This window comes from Carassius auratus, chromosome 9 (genome assembly GCF_003368295.1).
Source record: "Carassius auratus strain Wakin chromosome 9, ASM336829v1, whole genome shotgun sequence".
Classification (NCBI taxonomy): domain Eukaryota; kingdom Metazoa; phylum Chordata; class Actinopteri; order Cypriniformes; family Cyprinidae; genus Carassius; species Carassius auratus.
Genome location: NC_039251.1, coordinates 1,027,767 through 1,049,173, shown reverse-complemented (window position 1 = coordinate 1,049,173; position 21,407 = coordinate 1,027,767). Strand labels below are relative to the sequence as shown.

The following is a 21,407-nucleotide window of genomic DNA, read 5'->3' as shown; positions in this document are numbered from 1 at the left end:
ATGTATTTATTAATTATAACATGAGAAAATAAATGCCCTGTATGACTTTGTATACATTGTTACCACAGAAGAATAATGCCCAGCGATGAAAACAAATAACAAACATATAACAATGAATTAGAATGTAATAATACAGGCACATTATACACAGCTTAAGTAAAATAAATATTAAAACAATTTGGTTCATAGAAAATAACTGAACATTAACTGCATATTTTACAGTATAAAAACAATTTATGGGTTAGCAATACATCTAAAATAGCTGCCACATTAAGTCAAATCAAAAATTATTGAAGTCGCTGCTAAGTGTAACCACACATCAGTGTTCAAAAGAAATATGTCAAAGTTTCAGTGAGTAGGAACTTGGTTAGTCTGATACCAAAAAAAAAAAAAAAAAAGGTACACAACATCACGTTGCCTGAATGCATGTGAGCAGCGTGCTTTTCCTCGGCTGCTTAGCCAGGAAATCAAAGCAGAACCAAAGCTAAATGCTACAAAACAATAACAACAAACCAATATATAGGAAGTGACCCTTACTATGAGTTAGCATTTACGAATATATTATTATAAACACTAGGAATTGTATCAGAGCTGTGGTCTAGCGGTTAGAGCTTGTGCTCTGACTCATTTAACAGTGCTCATGTGACCGCTGCAAATCTGAATCATGCCATTTTCCTGACTTTTAACATTTCCAAAAGAAATGTTAAAAGTTGTCACAGTCTTCAGTTGCATTGTTCGTTGTACGGCCAGAGAATAAGCTTTCTCTTCGACCCTCAATCATTTGCGTCTCTCCCGTACTGAGGGTTTGCAACCTCAGCATTTGCCTCAGCTTCCGACGGAACTCTTTCGATGCAAAATAATAAATAAATGGATCTAGGCAACTATTAATGCAGCTAAGAGACAGGGAGAGTTTATAGTAGAAATAGAGAGACTTGTCGTAGTACAGCCTTGCAATTGAGTGGGCCAAGAGTAATATGTTATTGGGAGCAAAACAAAAAATGTACACGAACAGAACGATGCACGCTAACCGCACAGCACGGCCTTTCTGATGACTGTTGGTCTTTCTGACTAGGACGTAGATGATGTTAATGTAGCAATACACTGTTATGATGAACGGACAGAGGAAGAGGATGATGAACAAGCCAAAAAGGAAGCCCGCCCAGTGAGCAATGCCTGGGAGCATGTCCTTTCTCAACACATCAAAACATGTGACGATATTGCGCTCCTTTACTTCATATGTCAGGTCGTTGAGTTCCAGTGGATTCAGAATCACAAGGACTAGCAGCCATATGAATATACAGGCACCAATTGCATATGTTTTTCTCTTCCTCATCTCTCTGAAGAGCATCGGTTTCACAATCCCCAGGTAGCGGTCGGCGCTAATAGCAGTCATGAATAAAATGGAGCTGTACATGTTGGCATAGAAAACCACTGTCAGTACATTGCACATGCTTGTACCCAAAGTCCAGTTGTAGCCCTGCATTTGGTACGCGATCTGAAAGGGGAGCACAGTGCCCAGTATCAGGTCAGTAAGGGTGAGGTTGATCATAAAGATGATGGAGGGGGTTTTCGGAGAGGTGCGCATCAGTAACAGAAACAGAGAGATTCCGTTACCACTCAGGTTGGCAAGGGTCACGATGACATAGATGGCTGACACAATTTCACCGGCCAGTTTGTTGTCAAACATGGCCAAGGTGGCATTGTCCATTTTGGCGTTGACCTGTGATTCATTCATGGTTGTTTTCCCACCTGTTTGAAGAGACAGAGAGATTACACCATACTATAAACTATTATTTTACCTCTTGAAACTCAAATTGTGAGAAACATCTGCACTGTTGGTTCGTTTAATTTGTTGGGTGTAGAAACAATTGCTAGTAAATTTCACAAATAATTACAAAGAAACAGGAAGTAAAACACTGAATTAAAATGGAACATTTGAAGTAGAAAGACTGATATAATACTCCAAAGATCTATTTTATTTACGACAAAATCATATTTTTACACTAGTTGAACTTTAAGTGCTTCATTTAAGATTCTTTTCAAAAAGAAAATGTATCATATTTTTTTTTAAATGCATAAATTGTGATAGATGACTGATATTAAGATTACAATTTTAATCATTTTCACAAAAGCTGGGATGGGACACTTCCAAAAGGTACATTTTGTACGTTATTTACTCCTAAAGGCTGCATATTAGTACCTTAATGTACATATTATTACCAAAAATGTATATAGTAGTACTTAAATGGTATGTATTAGTACGTTTTCAAAGGGGTTTTGTACCATTTTCTTTTCTGAGAATTTAATTTAATTGATCTAAATATTTTAATATTTATGTTAATATTAACATTATTTATTAGAATTTACAATTCTAAATAAAAAATAAATAAATTCATATTTTATTTGATTTTAGTATATATTTTTAAGATGTCTGTGACATTGGTTTTGTTGAAAACACCTCCCTGCAGTCACACAGGAAAGACATGAGATATAATGTAAAAGTGATGCTACTTCTCACCATCAAATAGATTGGGGTGCACTTCTGTGAACAGGAAGTGCTTTCCAAACATGCTACTTCAGCAGGTACACACAATGCATGTCACATTTAACCAACAAATCACAGCCATACGTCGTAAGTCTCAGAGCTGTTTCACAAATGTTGACTGAAATGATTCACATGGACAGAGTCTCGAGCTAGGGACTTTTTTTGTGTTTTTTCAAAGGAAGTGAAAAAATATTCTGATGCCACAGCGTGTGCCAGCATCAGATTCGATAGTCATTACAGTTCTTGTGCGGCTATCTTGCACAGATTGCAATTGTACGGGTGGGCTGTAGTTTCAAATGCTTTACGTGAAAATGTTTCTGAAACAGTGTCCTTGTTTCTTTAAAAGATATTCATAGACTTGATGTGTCTTTTTTAGGTCATGATGCCAACTTATGCGTACACCACCGTTCTGCATACTCAAACTGAATACATAAAGTTAGTGGCTAAAATGTGTCCCCAGCTCTGTCTTAAAGTCAACCCTACACTTCTGAGTCATTTATCTTCTGCTTTATAGTTCTTTGAATTTTGTGCAACCTAAAGCAGACTTGCGGCGAAACGTTACATCCAGAAAACAAAGACACAAATCTGTCTTGTTTAGTTTAATAATGTATGTGTCCACTTGGATGGGTTAAATGCAGACCACCAATTCTGAGTATGGGTCACCATATTTGGCAAATGTCACAACTTTCACTTTCATATATATATATATATATATATATATATATATATATATATATATATATATATAAATATATATATATATATGTGTGTGTGTGTGTGTGTGTGTGATAAAGTTGTTGATGATTACTTTGACCTAAGCCAATTAAACGTTTTTTTTTTTTTTTTTTTTTGAGTGAGTGAGTGAGTGTACAGGCAAAAACATTATTTTCAGATTTTGGGCTATTTGGCTTTTTATGAAGTGCTTTTCCAAACTAGTGGTAAGACAACATGCAAAATACACTTTTAAGTGTTGCTTTATTGTACTTTATCAATTTGAGTCTGTAGATTTCAATTACAAACTCCACTTTAATATCACTCACACAAAACAGTTTTATTCATAATCGTATTTTTACAGTTTTACAGGTTTTTACATATCAATATTATGAAGGGTTTTATTTTGTTCATATATGTGACCCTGGACCATAAAACTAGTCATATCTATAGCATTAGCCAACAATACATTGTATGGGTCAAATTGTATAGATTTTTCTTTTATATAAAAAATCATTAGGATATTAAGTAAAGATCGTGTTGCATGAAGATATTTTGTAAATTTCCTACTATAAATATATCAAAGCTTTATTTGGACAACTTTAAAACTGATTTTCTCAATATTTTTGCACCCTCAGATTCCATCAATGGAAAGCGTATTTATTCAGCTTTCAGATGTCGATAAATCTCAATCTAAAGAAATTGACCCCTGTGACTGGTTTTGTAGTCCAGGGTCATATATATAATTCACCAGATTTCATTTTATACAACATTTATTCCTAACAATGAGGTGATTTTTTTTCTGGCTGTTGACAGTATTTGGTCCCACTTTATTTTAGGTGGCCTTAACTACTATGTACTTACATAAAAATAAGTACAATTTACTGCTATTGAGGTAGGATACGGGTAAAGTTTAAGGACCGGTTTTGTTTGTATGGGTAGGTTAAAGTGTTGGTTAAGATCTAAAAGATGTGCCAACAGTGTAATTATAAATATAATTACATAAATTAATTACAGGTGTCTCATGACTCATTTGCATTTCACAAAACTTGTATTACAATTAAAAATGTTTGCAGTTCTTAGTATAGAAAATCAACTGGGGAAAATATGCAATATCTATTAGATGAGGGACAGGACACCCCCAATTCAATCCAGTTCAGTCTAGTAATCATTTATTCAGCTCATGTTGTTTAAAACCTGTACAGTATGTCTTTCATTCTTCTGCAGAGGACCACCAAGAAAGATATTTTGAAGACTGCTGGGGTCCAAAAAAATATTGGACATTGCTGACTTTCAGTGTATCAATATAAGAAAGAAAGTCATGCAGCTTTAGATTAACATAATAGTATTTTTATATATATATTTATATATAGATTTCTTTTCTGCAATTGAAGTCCATCAGTTGCATCCTTCACATGTTTTTATATGGGTGTTTTGAGCCCAAGTTTTGTGCAAGCGCTCCTAGCATGACTGCTGGAGAACACATCAACAGTGCCACCCACATCAGTACAAACAGATGTATACTGTACCTGACTGTACTGCTTATCATTTTAAATTTGGTATCTGCCCAATTCAAAATCACAAAATGTATAAACTACTAAACTGTTATCACACTTAGCTTTGCAAGCTAAGCTTGTTTTTTTTTGTTTTAACATAACATGTTTTTTTTTTGGAGTGAAACCATGCCTATGTGACGATAACAACCTAGCCGCAGCTGCCACACTTTGAACATCTCAGAATATGTTTATTTTTTCCATATAGTCAGTTTCCAGATAACCACAAACCACCTAGGCTACAAAAAGCTTGAACATTCTCACAGTTATTGTAAAAGTTCATTAACAAATCTTGCCTCAGTTGTATGGACAACTATACGGAGTAAGTTGTCACAATGGAACCCTGCTGTTAAGCGCCTTTTCTAAACTTGTCAGTGAAATGTCAATAGTAAAACAGCTACAAATTCAAGAAGCAGAAAGCAGCTAAAAGGTAACATACAAAACATTTGTATGTTGAAGAACAGAATTCAACTACATGAAATTAATTTAAAATAGTTTGAAACGAAACCACTGCCAGATGAACACACATACTTTAAATTAGATTTGAATATAAATCCTCATAGTAACTCATGACAAGACCCATTGTATCAACATCATAAAGGCTCAGAGTAAAATCTATTTGCATTCTCACAGTACTTTCTCATCACTCATGAGGTGTTACACCATCATGACTCATCTTGCTAGACGTCAAAACAAAAAGAGCTCTCTGTTGTGAAATGACATTGATAGTATATGATCAATTAATTTTTCTTGGAGTGTAACAATGTTACATTTGCTGTCCTTTGTATCAAAAGGGGATTTAGTTGGAATGTTTGAAATAATTGTCAAATCTGGATTAATTCTTTTGTCCTAAGATTTTTGATGTGATCATCCGTTCAGTGAACCATGACACTTCTACCTCGACAAGAGCAGCAAAGCGTTCAGGTAACAATTCATCTGTTCTAACTCACAGCAGAGCACATGTACAAAATTTAACTAAAATGTGAAATTACAATAATGTTTTTGGGAAAACCAAATGATGTACAATGAACTATCACAGAAACTAGTACAAAAAGCATATCTGTACATATTTAGGAAATAAAAAAGATATATATCAGGCTTGTGTACATACCTCAAGAAGCATGTGCAACTTCCCTTGTGTGTTGATGGCAGTTAATCTGGCACAACTGTTAGACGCAGGAAACTTGTTGATGAGAGGAAGTACACCGCCTGACTACTCATTTCGATCAAAATATAGCAGCATTTGTGAAATGTAAAAAAAATATTCCATGCTTCCAAAATTTCCTAAATTTCTCACACTTCTAAAATTACATACAGTTTCACCATAAAAGATATCACAACTATGAATTTATCAGTTAAGTGATATTCACAAACAAAACTGAATTTACAGCATCCACAGAGGAAGTTGCTTTAATTTCATGCTAGTTTTACAAAGTTTCTCTTTCTCATTAATGATGTGTCTTTTAATGTTTTGTTGGATTGTATTTATAAACACCTGCTAAGGTGAAATTGATGTGGTAGGATGTGGTGAAGACAATACACCACATAAACCAGTAAAAATTAAGGTGCACACCTTTCTTCACGCCAAGCACGAGTAATCTGAGGGGTCCCACCCCATCAAACTGTGAAATGAACAATTCACTTTTGAGATGCTCCACATTTTTTGTAGTGAACTTACAAATGCATTAAGACAAACCTCAGTGTTTCTTTGGTCAGGCCTGTAAAATCCCATCTGGATATATAGAAATAGAAAGAAAGTCTTTATTAATTGATGCTTACAAAAGAAAAACAAAAAGAGAAAACTGTAATGCAGAAACTCATTTGGGGGGTTTTATCAGTGTCATATGTGATCTTATTTCCTGTTTGCTTTGTTAGCTCAACTTTTTGTGTCGGTTATTCATGTATTTGACTAGACAACACACCAACTGAAAATAAGCGCTTTATTTTGGAGAAGGGGGAACTGTATATTTGCTTTTACTACTGATTGACTATAGATAACCGTCATGAGTGACAGTATAGCTTGTTTTTATCATATTTACCATCAATACTCCTTCACAGAGAACAAGAAAGATAGGTATGCAAAAACCAAGAACTCAAATTAGAAAAAAAAAAAAGTCAAGACGCGAAAGACACAGGAAGACATTATGACTTGTTTTCTCCGTCTGAAAGTGTGGGAACTAAAGGAGTAGTATGAGAAACTGCAAATTACAATAATTTCTGTCTTTTCACTGCAAACTGATTCTGGTTTAGAGTTGACTCACAAAGAGCAGACTTCAGCTGCTGAGCTGTTTTGCAAGCAAAAGCCATTAATCGTAAGAAATCCAGCCTTAAGAAAACGTTTTTTATTTTTTAGGATTATTTCAATTTCGATTTAGCTGCATGAGAAACTGTAATTATGGTGCAAATGCTGAATTATAGAATTTTGTAATTTTATATCATTATCATTAAATGTAATCGAAGTGTAAAAGTGAAAACAGAAGTTACGCATTTAAATGTTTAAAGTAAAGAATCATAATAAATAATAATGAAATTCAAATAATACTTTATATAATCATATATCTTTATTGTACACAAATGGTCAATCCATCAAATACAGTGTCACATTTTTTAAGTATTCTACAGAGTTAACTTTTTTTATTTGGACTCAACAATAATTGTAAAAACCTGTAGGCTATTTTAATAACAGACGGGATCTTTAAGTGCAAATCAAAGGTAAGGCCTGTCCCCCCACGTTGCCTCCCCCCACCGAATGCCTGCAATTTCACAAAAACATGCACACTGTTCAGAAATATCACAAAACGTGTTTTTTGATCTAACAGAAGATGATTTTAACACAATTTTTGTTCATTTTGGCCCGCAGGTAAAACGATGCTCTGACATTTGCTATATCCTGTTGTGAGATGCACAGTATTTGTTAATACAGAAAAACCACAATGTCTATACATCAGGGACAACAGAGGCATCATTCAAAGGCATTACAGTCTGAAAGTGTAAAATGAAAAGGTGCATGCTTAAATGTTTCCTTAATACGATGTAGCATTTCTAAATTCCTAAAGGAAAAATATGTCTCTGTTCCCCATCCCACATTACATATATTTAAAATACAGATTTCACAACACATACTGCTTTCTTTACAGTAAAATCTCTCTCTCTTTCACTCTCTCTCTCTCTATATATATCTATACTCTTCTGTTTAACTGAATCCATTTCTTGCACTACAAAAGGCATACACAATTGTTCTGAGGTATCGTTTCTCAATGAAGTGGTGGGAATCCTTGATAAGCGTACAGAAACTGATCACTTTAGATTTATGACACTGCTGACTTTGTGTATAAAACATTAAGAGGGGATTTCAATGCACTATACTCACACATAGATTCAGAAGACAGAAAACAAGGTTGATCTTGACTGTTCTTACTATACTGGCATGACCCTCGCTTCTGAAAGTAGACTTCTTCCTGTCTTGGTCTTTTTTTCACTCGTCTGCACTCTTCTCGGAGCCTGTACCAATGACCTTCTTGTAGCAGTGTTCTCCTCCGTGTTCAGGAGAGATCGGTGGGAAGTCAAACATCTTGTTCCCAGAGCCCATTCGCTTGTGGTTTCTAGCACCAGGTTGGTACAGCTGCATTGCCGGTCGGTCCTGTGCCGTGAAATGAGTAAGACACAAAAGACTAAAGCAATACACTCATATTTCATACCACAAACACAGATTTTTCTCATGACAGATTACTTAAGAAAGTGTTATTCATGCATATAATCAGTTTCCGTCCCCTTCTGAATCACATTTCAGGCAGACAACCTGCTATTGACAGCCCCTCAAAATCCATTTAGTCCATAACAAAAACATTATACTGCACTGTATCTGTTATGCTCTTTTTTTGCCTTTAACATGGTTTGTATTTATGGTGGTGGTGATGGGGGTGACACATAATGGCTCAGCTAGCTCAGGGCTAGTAACCGGACTACTGAATCATCTGCTGAATGACTACTTACTAAATGTATAAACAGAATCCAGCATGTAAGCATTTCGATGTGCAAGATTATATATATTCTTCTATGTACATGTGGCATCTGTTCCAAAACCAAGTGAAATGGTATTTACGGTCTACATAGGAAGAAGCCTTTTAAAACAACACTCTACATACATATGCTTTACATAGGCAACAATCACACAAATAGTGGTCCTCATGAAAAACATATTGGGAAAATGTAAATTTTTATATTGAATTAAATAATTTTTATGCAGACCTTTCACTATATAGGTATACACGGGGTATAAAAATTTTGTGAATAAATATGTTTTAACTGAAATTTCTCTTTTCGTCTCTTTCATCTTCCCCCTAAAACAGACCTAGATTTTAATGTTTTTTTGTTTTAAACATTTTAAAGTCCTTATATTTTTATTTTCAGGTTGAAAAGAATTATTTGATTTAACTGACTACAATTTAACATATCTCTCGCCTCATCCACCATCTAGGATAGATTTATTTTCTCTGAAAAAGCAGAATTTTAAATATTTATTCTTCACTTTATGACATAACGTTTCTATGTTCTAAATGTTTCAAAATCCTTAAAATGCACATTTAATATACTGTTTTCCTGGTATAAATGAGATCTAATGTATGCATTTTAAAACTAAATTTATAATGTACAGTGTTCCTGCCTCATCTGCTATCTTTAATGGATCTCCCTCTTGAAATATAGCAGAAATGTGAATATTTTTTCAGATTTTATATAATTTCTATAATGTTATATTTTTTATATGACATTTAAAAACCTTATTTTTTATTTCTAGGTTTAAATTAGTTGTTGCATCTCATTTTTACATTTTACACTATATATTTCAAATGGACGTTCCTCATCTGCCATCTTAAATTTATCTCCCGCACCATCTCTACTTTAGGAGCTAGAAGCATACGATGCCTTAAAATGCTGCCCATGTAGGCAACTCACTACGTTTTGGAACAGAGCCGTAGTTTTCATATTTTATAAGCTTCTTCTATTGGGAACCACTCCTCATCTGTGCCATTACAGCATTTGCAACATTCTGCTGTCAACAAGCACGCCTGGCACTGTAAGGTGCACGGCCTCTCAGTAAACAGCATGTGTAGCATCCCCTCCCGTGGGTAGAAAGGCTCAAAAACTAGCTGTACCTTTGCTGGCAGAGCCCCTCCTATCTGGTCTGGCCCCTCAGACTGGGAAGTCCTTTTCTCCTGATGCACTAACACAGACTGAGAGACACGATGTCTTCCGTCAATAATATTGCCAACAGCCAAATTACAGCTAACTACCTCAACACACATCAGTGTAGGCTGCATTGAAAGCCCCTGGAGGGAGGCAGATTCGTATTGTATTTCCCACAGACATAATGATGTATAAATCAACTACAGATGTGTAAATATTGAATGCATTAGTGGATTCATCTGCTACACAGACCGGACAAACTGACTGATGACAATAACTGTACATAATACCAGAACCAGAGCTGCAAATGAACTGTGACTGTGAGATATCGCTACTCTTTTAGCAGTTATTTACCTTATTGCGAATCCGTTCTTTCCTGCTGCCCATGTCCTCTCGATCCTCCTTGCCCAGTTTGTCTCCAGTCTCTGGGCAGTAAGAATAGCCATGATGTTGTTCTTTCTTGGCTCTGTCCTGGCAGTAGCCTTTACCCCATTTGGTCTCCTCCTTGCGTCGCATGAATTTGTCAAACTCGTAGTGATGCCTCTGTCGTTTGCGCTCCTCGTCTCTGCCACGATGCTCTTTGTCCCTTTGGCGACGGCCATGACCTTCCCGCTGCTCCTTGTCACTCTCGATTTGACTCCTACTATAGAGAGCCCACTTAATAAAATCAACCACTTGAATATGACTTTATAAATAAACGTTTATACAGTGGGGTCCAGAAGTAACATCCAGCATGGTTTGAGAATGATCTAAATAACCAGTGTCTCAATGGAGGAAAGAACATGGTAGATGTTGAATCCCAGATTTTTAAACCCCACTGTATCTTTTCTGGCAAGTAGTGGCATGTTTTAGGTAGTTCTTACTTATCCTTGGATTCCTTTGACTTAGTGTGTCCTGCAGGCTTTTCCCATCTGTTCTTCTCCTTCTCTCCGCTGTCTCCTTTATCTTTCAGTCTATCTGAGTCCACGTCATCGTCTCCATCACATTTCTTCAAAAGCTAAGGAAGACAATATTGCAAATCTCATGTAATGACTGGTTTTCAGTACAGTACAGACAATGACAGGTGAAAACAGTCCATCATGTTTAATGTCTGAAGATGAAGATGAAGTTCAAAGATGAAAGTAAAACAAGGTTTATAAGGTAGACAAATCCAAATACAAGTAGGCAATATGAAATAGTGTGCTGAATGCAACAATACTGAAAGAAATGAGAAGTGAAAATAGGCCAACTTAAATACAGGGCAAATAAGGAAAATAATGACAAACATCTGTGCTGATTAAATGAATCAACATGAAACTAAGAACAAAATACCTGAAAGCCTTTGAGACAGTAATCTTCAAGATGTGATATGTTTTTTTACCTTGATCTTTATCTCCTTCTCAGAGAGCTTCTTTTGTTTTTCAGCCTCCTTTCGCTTTCGTCTCTCCTCTTCTCTGCGTTTCCGCTTCTCCTCCTCCCTCTGTCGCTTCTTTTCCAGTTCCCTCCTTCGCCTCTCCTCTCTTTTTTCCTCTCTTATTCTCTAGAATTGAAAAGAATAATTTATATACAGTACAAAATCATTGTGTTTAACATGCAATCAGATGTTGTTCTTACCTGTTTCTCTAATTTCTTGTTTTTGATGTATTCCAGCAAAGGTGTTGTCCTTTTGGCTGCACAAAGTCACATAGATGGAAAATAGAGCTTAGTTTATGGTCAATTTTAATGGAAAAATTTGTTCCAAATGAAAATTCTGAATAGCGGTTTTCTGCTGATGAGCAAAATAACATCTATGGCAACATGTGATTTGAAATCAAACAATAGGATGAAAATTCAAGTTTGAGGAATTATTGTGTGTTAAGTAGTAGATTAAAAAATTATAATGTACTCTGTTAATAACATAACCTTGGTTCCCTAAGAGATGGGAATGAGTACTGCGTCTGCTAATATGCTATGGGAAAAAGCATTTTTCTTAGATGACCGAAGCCTTGTCAATAATGCAGTGTAAATGCACTGCCAATGGTTCATGCAGTGAATTAAAAACCTATGGTAAAGAAGCCGCCAGAATGGGTGGGGCCATCTGGCTATATAAGCGGGAATTTTGCCATAGAATCCTCAGGTTACTTCGACTGAAGCAACGACTGAGTGGTGCAGCTACATAGCATGGCCAGCAACACATGTTTCCTATCTCAGGGAACCAAGGATAAGTTAGTAACCGAGTACGTTCTCTTTTGATACTTTACTCGTATTGTATCTACTAAGATGCTATGGGGAATCAGTAAAATCCTGCTGTGCTATGCTAGAGGAATGACTAATACTTGAACTTGCCTTAAGCACCCAAGGAGGCCCAGAGGGACCAAGTATTTTTCAGTGAAACCCCCGGAGGAGACAATGGGGCCAAACATACAGAAGTTGGCCTGGCTTTGGGTAATCATCTTACAGAGAAATTCTTACAGCCTTTGAACTCAGTGAGGGAAAGAGCATACACACAGCGACCGTCACAGCCCTAATCCCTGTCCTTCAAAAAATATGTTGGGCAATGAGAGTTGTCTTCTGAGGTGAAGAAGTCGACCTCTGCCTTGCCGAAGATCTCCCAGATTCTTTGAACCATTTTTGGGTGGAGCATCCATTCTTCTCAGGGGACCTTGCTTTGAGATAGCATGTCTGCTCCTTGGTTCAACCGGTCACATGTGTTGCTTTTAGTGAACGCAAGTTGAGCTGAGCCCATTCCAAGAGGTGCTCTACCAGAATGAAAAGGCGCTTCAAGACCACCCTGGCGATTTATATAGGACAAAACATTCATGCTGTCCAAGTGGACTAAACCGTGGTATCCTTCTAGGTCTGGGAGAAAGGTGTGAAGGCCCAAACATACTGCCAGCATTTCTAGGCAGTTGATGTGAAGATGATATTCCTCTTTCGACCAGTGGCCCAAAGCCAGTTTGCTATTGCATAATGCTCCCCAACCTTTGTTGCTGCAGACCATTTCCAGGGGCCTGCCCCCTTCCATCCACTGAGGGTCTTTCCAAGGGGCCAGAGCTGCTATGCAGGCATGGTCCACCTAGATACAAAGGCGTCCGAGATGCCAGGCACATGGCGGAACTTGAGTTTTCCGCTAGCATGAAGCGACTGCATGCAAAGTGGGCCCAACTGAAGTACCGGAGATGCGGAGGCCATGAGGCCCATAATCTTCTAAAATGCCTTGAGAGGACAGGAGACTTCAACTTTGAATGTAGCCACGAGCTGATGAATGGCCAGTGCACTGTCTGGTGACTACCACCCTCATTTGTTCTGAGTTGAGAACTGTTCCCAAAATGATATCCGTTGACTGGGGAACAGCATGCTCTTGGCAAAATTGAGTCCCTGAGTCCCAGGCATTCTAAGTGTCTGAGGAGGAAGGATCTGTGAGAAAGTAGCTCATACTCCAACTGGGCCAAGATGAGCCAGTCATCAAGCTAATTCAGAATGCGGATTCCCATCTGTCTCAGAGGGGAAATCCATGCACTTCGTTAAATTGCGAGGAGCTAGAGAAAGTCCAAAGGGAAGGACCATGTGTTGATATGCGTCTTTGCTCTGAACCAAGGTTGGAAACATGCTGCTGAATTGCGGGGGGCTTCAAGTGAATTGCAGAGAATAGCCTCGTTTTATTATCCCCAAAACCCATTCTGACACTCAGGGGATATTCACAACAAACATATTGCCTTAGGCTCCCGGAAGTGAATTGGGTGCCTTCAAAAAATGAAGAAGGCCTTGAAGAAGGCAAGCCACGAGCAAAGCAGGATGAGACATCAACTCTTGTAGTGAGAGAGGTCGGTCTCAGCGAGCATAACATCAGCATGGGCATATTCAAATACGAAGCTGTCAGTGATATTAAATCATCGGTGACAGCATTCTGCTCTTATCCGCTTAGAAGGATTGAGCTGCTCGACGAACGAGAGGCACTGATCCTCATGTGTAAACACACTAGCACACCAAAGAGCAGCATGGAGAGTGAAACATGTGGGGGCTTTTCTGGCGGGTGAGAGCGTTTTTTCAAATGTGTCTGGTCAATCAATGTCTACTTAAGTCACGCTTAGTAGCAATTGTGCTGGTTAGACCCTACTCCGGAGTAGGAGCTAATCTGGTTCTCGAAAAGGAAGTCCGGTACTAAAATCGCACCTAGTTCCTGTGGTGCGAAAATGCCCAGAAGTGGGTAGTTCCACAATTAGTTCTGGTACTTATGGTTCCTGCGATGCAAAAGGCCATATAATTACAGCAGATAATGATCTGAATGTATAAAGGCTGGATAGAGAATACCTCAGGTGGTATGGTGGCAGTAAATGGAAATCCACAGATGATTAACAGATCAGGGATAGCTGGAGCAGTTTTTGGATGTTTAGGGGAAGAAACTCTTAAGGAAATAGAGAGTATTATTATTATTATATAAGAGACAAAAAGAGATATGGGGAAACGCTGAATGTATAAACCCCTCACAACATACTGCATCATTTAGTGAGGATTTTGAACATAAAATGACAGAGTACCACTCTCAGTGTTCATGAGAATGACTGTCAGATTCAGATGGAAATCAAAAACAGCAGACAGTAATTGAGTAATCAGAAGATTATCTTAGAGAAGTAAGATTGCGAAATAAAATAGCAGGCAAGTTAGAGCTAAACAGAGTGTTAGACCAAATAAATAATGACTGGCCTGAAGTTAACATTAAAGGGATAAAATACAAAAATCCTAACAGCAGAAAAAGAGGCAGACAATTAGGGAGAAAGAGGGATCAGAAAGTAATCAGAGGATGCAGTTCAACGTATGGTCAAATGAGGTCAGCCAGTAGATCTCCACCAGCCAAAAGCATTGCTGGGCCAGAGGGTTCGACAAAGTCTGGTAAGCAGGTTATATTTCGGGAAGGATATTCTTATATGATAAAGGCAATTAGGGAGATGGATAGAATGACAAAGGTCCTTAAAAAATAAATTAAAGAGCTGCAAATGGCATTAGAAGAGAATATAGAACCTGAATATAGCATAGAGATAGACTCAGACTCATATGAATTTGAAGACTGGGAAGAAGAGCCAAAAAAGATACCTCCTAGATACCTCACATTTAATGCCTCAAAAAAGAGTCAAGAGAAGAACATGTTGATCTACAATCTAAATAGTTAAACTTAACTGAGGCTGTAAGGCAGCAGGTAGTAGGGTTGGGTGATATCTACAAAATTGGAATCAGACGATGTCTACAAAATTGGCAGTGGACGATGTCTTCAGTGAAACATTGTGATGGATGATGACATTGGGGTAGGATACTCCGTCATTTATCCAAATTGTTTTTTGAAACTTTGTCCATGTTTAGCATGAGAATCCAACTCTTTAACAGTATAAACAACTCTGAATGCATGAAACAGCATGCTTCAGTCATTGGAGAAAAAATTGTTTTCCCATAGCGTCTTAGCAGACGCAGTACGAGTTAAGTAAAAACCTATATATTAAGCCTATATATTAAGCCCATAGCAGCCCATTAAAAATTATCCTACCAGACTGGCCTGCAAATTGATGTCATGATTGAACAGCTCTATAGTTGGATAGCAATTCTCAACATCAAAAATGCTCTTTTCAAAATAAACTAAAACTAGTTTTGTAATACACTTGTCCTGTTAATATATCTTCTGATTACATTTATCTACAAACAGACTAACAGTGCTAAACTATTTCCAAAACAGTACCTATGAGTTCTCGGGTTTTAGCTTCAATCTCGCCCAGCAGTGTTTCTGGATTTGCCATTGATTTCTCCTCATCACAGGAGTAATTTTCCAGAAATCGCCTGTATTCTGGGTCTAAAAGAATATTTTAAATAAAGTGTTAAACATATTAACTTACTGCAGTATATAGATAATTTAGTAAAGTAACTTTTTATAGATACCTTGAATCTATGAATAATGTTTTATAAATAAAAAAATATAAACACCTTCTTCAATAGTTCCTGCTTTAGCATCTTTCTTCTTTAACTTTTTCTTGGAAACCTTCTGAAATGGAGCAAATTCTACAACAGCTGGAAACTCTTGGCCTAAATGTAAAAAAATATAAAACAAATATTATATTAAACAAATATTTAGTGGACTTGTTATATATTAGACTAAATTAAAACCATTAATATTACCACTATAACTTAACTGGTTTGAGGGGGAATAAAGAGTAAAATAAACTATGAAATCAAATTACCTTTATTGTCAATGAATACATAGCCATCAAAGCGATCTCTGAAAATAATGATATCCTCTGGGTTTTTGAAGTTGATGTAGGCTCTTGAGAAGAGATGTGGGTATAAGCTGGGGAAATTAAATATATAAAGACATGCACATGTATAAGACGCTGACAGTGCTCTTGATCACAGTACATTGATATACACAAGCCAAATATACCTCTGATCAGCAGGGAAGAACTCGAAATAGTCAAAAGATGGAAGCGGGCTCAGATGCTCCTCGAGCTGGTCTTTTGATAGACTGGGTGGCAGTCGGCGTATGACAACCTTCATAAAAAGAAGCATATTTAAACAAAATTGAACTAAAACAAATCATCAACACCAAAGCAAGACCAGCACCCACAATTACAAATATTAGAGTACAATGGCAATAACAAAAATGAACATGCCATAACACATGTGTAAAACACTACAAGAGATAAAAAAGAGAGACCTGTCTAGTATACAAAATAAAAAAACTTTTTTGACATTTTTGTGCTGAGGAGGGGCTGTGAACATTTCTAATTTCTCAACTTATTACAGTCTAATTTTATTGAAGAGTCCAAAATCAAACAGAATGCTGTTATGGTCCTTTCATGTAATTTTAATCTTTTAAAATCCAGTCCTCATTAATTGCAAATCCATGGACATGGACAAACTAACAGTACATCATTTACAATTTCCATGTGTTCCATAAATTTGAGTTATACATGAGTAATGGCAGAATTATCCCTATACACATACATTGGCAATATATACATAATAAAAATATAAATGTTCTAATGTCTACAGCACCACTGAATGTGCTCTTTTTTAAAATTCTAGATGCATATAAATATTCAATGCCTGGATTTAATTAATCCATCCAAAAGGGTAATTGCGTAGGAATGCAATGATTGATGCCACTGGGATCTTCGTTTCGTCAGGCTGTCCTGCGTTTTCGCTGTCTATGGTGCTGAATCCCGTTCCCACCATCATCATTCACACCCTCCAACCTACCAAACAACTGCACCACTTACCTTGGTGAAGATCTCCTTTTTCTCCTCCTTGTGCTTCGGGTTCACCGCGACGTTGTCCTGCTCCCTCTGACACTCCCTGAACTGGATCTCCACGCTGCCTCTCTCCCTGCTTCCTGTCCTCTGCTCCTTTTCAGACCTCATATCTCCATTTCGCCCTCTTCGCTGTCTGAAATCCGTAAACTCTCGCGGGAATTCACCCAAATACCGCGAGGCTTGCATGTTAGTGTTTATTCTCGTCATGTAATGCTTATGTTTCGTTGCATTTTGTTTATACAACAAAAACAGAATTATGAGCTACGTTAGTTTAAATTGTAATAATAAATAGAATATGGCTATTTGGGCACTATATATGTGGTTCATTTTTTTATTTAGATACTAGAGAGATACACAAATATATTACTCAAGTAAAACAAATATCTTTATTTGAGCAAGGTGGAAGGGGATTAAAACAGCGACCATGACTGTCATCGTGTGCCGGGCGCCGCAGTGTCGTCCTCGGGGTCGCTGTCGGTGCCGCTCGGCTGGACGCACGGTGGCTCCGGTCCGAACGGGCTCCAGGTGCTGACTGTGCTCCATACGCCTGGGCTGCTGGGCTGACTCACGGAGTGCCCGAAACAGTCACGACTAGGAACTGCAAGAAGCACGAGACCACAATCCGTCTGCAAACATATCTGTCAGTGTATCTATATTCTGTTTCCATTCCCTTATTCGCCTGCACGGCATATTTATCTAACCATCCGTCGGCGAAAGCATTACATAATAGATATAGTAACCTCTTATAATCTGTTATATTTATTGTCAAAAATGTTGGCCTGCCCTGTCTTTAGAAAGTATACAAATGTTTATTTATCTGAAAAATTATTTACCCGTTCCTCTACAAAAAGATCTATCCACCCATCTGGGAATCTACTGCACTTATAAATCGACTAATTTATTAATCACACAAATGTGTCCATCTGTATCTTTCCACAGCTAGAACTCTATTTATCTGCAAATATATCTGTCCATCTGTATGAAATAGCATGTATACAGACAAACCAAAACTTATTAAGACACTTTCAACATTTCTCACATTGTCATAGGTTAGGCTATTAGTAACAGTTTTAGAAGAACTAAGGATAAATAGAAGAACTCTGAGATAAATGTCAGATAACTTTGATAGAAAAGTATATACTGGATTAGGCAACCAAAAATTATTCAGATGCTAAATTTAAGTAGCCTACAGAATTAGATAATGCCAATCTAAGTCAAATAATTACCAAGCAATGCTTAATTTTGTACAGTCTGTGTAAAAAGGTCGCATTAGCAATTAAAAAAAGAAAGAAAGATTTTTTTTTTTTGGTTTGACTGTATGCCCATTCATTTATTTGCAAATTTATCGATCATCTTCATACATATATACTTTATCAACAAAAAATTATCGGTCTATAAAAGTAGGCATCCAGCCGTTTACCCCTCTGTCCATCTACCTTTCTGCTCAAGTATTATTAGCCTATCCACTTATTTATTTATCTAAACAAATGGTCTGTCCATCTGTCTTCCATTTTCACAAATATATCTGTAAAATTTTCAATCTTCCCATTAATCTATATGCAAAAAGTATCTATCCAACCATTTAGTTGCAAAATTTACATCTGCAAAAGCATCCATCAGCAAATCCATTATCAATGTGCAAAAGCAAGTATCTACTATAAGCTGAAGATCCACAATTCAAATTGTACAATATTTTACTTGGCAACATTATTACTTATTACTTGGCATATTAACATTACATTTAAAATGGTGTCCTTGTTACAGTGTAATTATACATTTAAGTGCTGAGTAAAATGAACTACTTGTGATTAGGGTAAGGTTTAGGGTTAGGATTAGGGTTACTTCCATATTATTATGCATAATTTATTTATAATTAATTTGTGATTTGCAATACAACATACAATTATGTACATGGTAGGTGTAGGTACACGGTTCCTAGCATTCATTTTATATTATGTATAAGTATTTAGTAAAGTCGCCTAATATAAAATAGGACAAAAATCTATTCATCTATTTATTTATATCTATCTACATTATTTCCTCTATTTAGAGTATCACTATCCATAATTAAAGCTGTTGTAGTGTCTTACCACTGAGAAACGTTTGCTTTCCGCTGGCCGTCTCAATGCAGAGCTGAGGTGAAGGCCTCTCTGGCGTGGAAATGGAGCTCTTTAAACTGGGCACAAATGTAGAACAGGTGTCCAGATCCTGACTCACACGCACATGCGAGTAGGTGATGTTGGATTTGGATGGTGTGCAGCCCATGACTAATTCTGCTGCTCACAAGCCAGCTTCCATCTGCGGAGCATCCACAGCCTGCACATTTCAGTGGCAGGGCCACTATGAGAGACCCCATGACGTTCCTGATGCACAATTAGGGAGGAGGTGCCAGATGCCCCCTTGAGAGAGGCTTTGAGCACCGCAAAATAAATAAATCAGGAACCATTTAAAATGACCTTCAGTTGTAACATCAACATACACTTTTGGTCAAAAGTTTGGAAAAAGCAGATGTGCCGTTTTGTATATTTCTGAAACTATATGATACATTTATTCAGCATTTATTTGAAAAAGATATCTTTTGTAACTTTATTAATGTGTCACGGTCTCATTTAATGTGTCCCTAATAAATAACAGTTTCAAAATGTAATACAATTTCACATCGTTTTTTAATCAAATAAATACAGCTTTGGTGAGCATGAGAGACCTCTTTCAAAAACATTTTTAAAAACCTTTAATTATTGCAAACTTTTGACCGGCAGTGTACACCGTTATCACATAAATCATATTAATGATCATATTCTTGTATTTCACTACTGATGTGGCTGGACAAACTAACTTCAAGCTTTTATGAAGTGTTACAGAAACAAATGACCAAAAACTAAATCTGTTGGCTGATTTTGGTCACTTGCAAAAGAAATGCACAGATTACCTTGCATTCTCAACTTCAGGCACAGATTTGGCATGACTGATAAAATCACTTATCAAAGTCGTTGCAAGTAGCTTCCTTTGGTTGACTAATTTCAGGGTTTTCTAAACAATGCAAATGTCAGCAGATCAATGTTATCGCCTGATTGGCACTGTAAATATAAAAAAAAATTAAGCCTCATCCACAAAACAGATGTTTTAATATAGCAGCAATGAGAATAAACAAATGTGTGTAAAAATATGGATGCAGGGTTTATTGATTAAATCATTCGAACCCTTTTGCATTCACTTCTTTACATTTATTCATAGTAAAAAAAATCCACAGGGGTCTGACACACAGGACACGGCCGGTGGTGGGTTGAGGGAGGGTGGGTTATTTGTGTCCTCTTTAGTGTCACCTTCTATCATCATCGCATGCTCAAAGTTCCTTTTTGACCCATTTATAGGTCTCAATCACGTACTGGTGTCAGACATGGACGTCTCCAGCATCATATCACTCTCGTGCATGTCACATTCTAAGAGGAAGCGCTGGAAAGCATCGTTTTGTTTATCAGCACTGAAAGACTGTGTTTCCAGGCACACGTTCACCTCTTCTACGGGTTGAGCTCTGCTCTCATTGCCGTCGGCAGAAGTGTTGAGCATCTTCATCAGTGCAGGCGTGCTGAGGGTCTTTCTCACTTTGTCTTTAATATCAGTTCCTGCAAACCCAGACAAGTTAACAGTTGCAAAGTAAATGTACGAATTAGATGCTGCACACAAAGCATATGGTTGGTTATCTTACCAATGTAAGCATCCGAGTCGCTGATATACATCTCAATGCAGTGACCCAGCATGGTTACGGAAAATGTGTCATCTCGTTTAAGACCAAGTGCCTAATGAAGGAGTTTAAATGTTTGAAGTAAATCATAATTGATTGATAAAAAAAAAAAAAAAAAAAAAAAAGAGACCAAGAAATTATGATTATATTCTCACAGTGTGAAAGTAGTCAATGGCACTCTCAAAATCTCCCATGAGGCTGTGCACATAACCGATGGCTGAGTAAGTGGAGGCATTCTGTGGGATGAGGACCAAAGCTTGCCTGTGGTATTCGAGAGCCTGTTCATATTTCCTACACAAACAAGATGAAAGCAATCACTGACCTGATTTGTGTCTATTGCAACAGATCAACATCTAGACAAGCTCGCTATAGAGGCAGTGGAAAAATCCTAATCAAATGTTGACTTGATAGTATAAACTGCA

At 37.1% G+C, this 21,407-nt stretch overlaps 3 protein-coding genes across 6 annotated transcripts in view; all 3 read right to left on the bottom strand.

Moving 5' to 3' along the window:
* LOC113108144 (P2Y purinoceptor 8-like) lies at window positions 1-6,100 on the bottom strand. Its single transcript, XM_026270992.1, has 2 exons — window positions 5,921-6,100; window positions 1-1,749 (listed from the first exon to the last, which is right to left on the bottom strand). The coding sequence occupies exon 2, from the start codon at window positions 1,733-1,735 to the stop codon at window positions 704-706; it is 1,032 nt and encodes a 343-aa protein (XP_026126777.1). The 5' UTR covers window positions 1,736-1,749; window positions 5,921-6,100; the 3' UTR covers window positions 1-703.
* Window positions 6,101-7,365: 1,265 nt separating this feature from the next.
* LOC113108141 (regulator of nonsense transcripts 3A-like) lies at window positions 7,366-20,219 on the bottom strand. 4 transcript variants are annotated; one of them, XM_026270985.1, is made up of 12 exons: window positions 19,334-20,219; window positions 17,211-17,841; window positions 16,373-16,479; window positions 16,173-16,279; window positions 15,919-16,017; window positions 15,677-15,787; window positions 11,587-11,642; window positions 11,354-11,512; window positions 10,857-10,990; window positions 10,348-10,633; window positions 9,963-10,040; window positions 7,366-8,449 (listed from the first exon to the last, which is right to left on the bottom strand). In XM_026270985.1, the coding sequence occupies exons 2-12, from the start codon at window positions 17,448-17,450 to the stop codon at window positions 8,285-8,287; spliced, it is 1,542 nt and encodes a 513-aa protein (XP_026126770.1). In that variant the 5' UTR covers window positions 17,451-17,841; window positions 19,334-20,219; the 3' UTR covers window positions 7,366-8,284. The 4 variants fall into 4 exon arrangements, with proteins under 4 accessions (XP_026126770.1, XP_026126771.1, XP_026126768.1 ...); XM_026270983.1 differs by having other exon boundaries at window positions 7,367-8,449; window positions 10,348-10,636; window positions 19,334-19,660; XM_026270986.1 differs by lacking the exon at window positions 9,963-10,040 and having other exon boundaries at window positions 10,348-10,636; window positions 19,334-19,667.
* A 123-nt stretch (window positions 20,220-20,342) lies between these two features.
* The window catches only part of LOC113108140 (cell division cycle protein 16 homolog), a 9,810-nt gene continuing 8,745 nt past the window's right edge, over window positions 20,343-21,407 (bottom strand). Inside the window, exons 16-18 of the mRNA XM_026270981.1 lie at window positions 21,141-21,276; window positions 20,950-21,040; window positions 20,343-20,866 (exon numbers count right to left, since the gene is read on the bottom strand). Coding sequence (XP_026126766.1) covers window positions 20,622-20,866; window positions 20,950-21,040; window positions 21,141-21,276 — 472 coding nt within the window. The 3' untranslated portion in view covers window positions 20,343-20,621. The remainder of the gene's footprint in view (window positions 20,867-20,949; window positions 21,041-21,140; window positions 21,277-21,407) is intronic.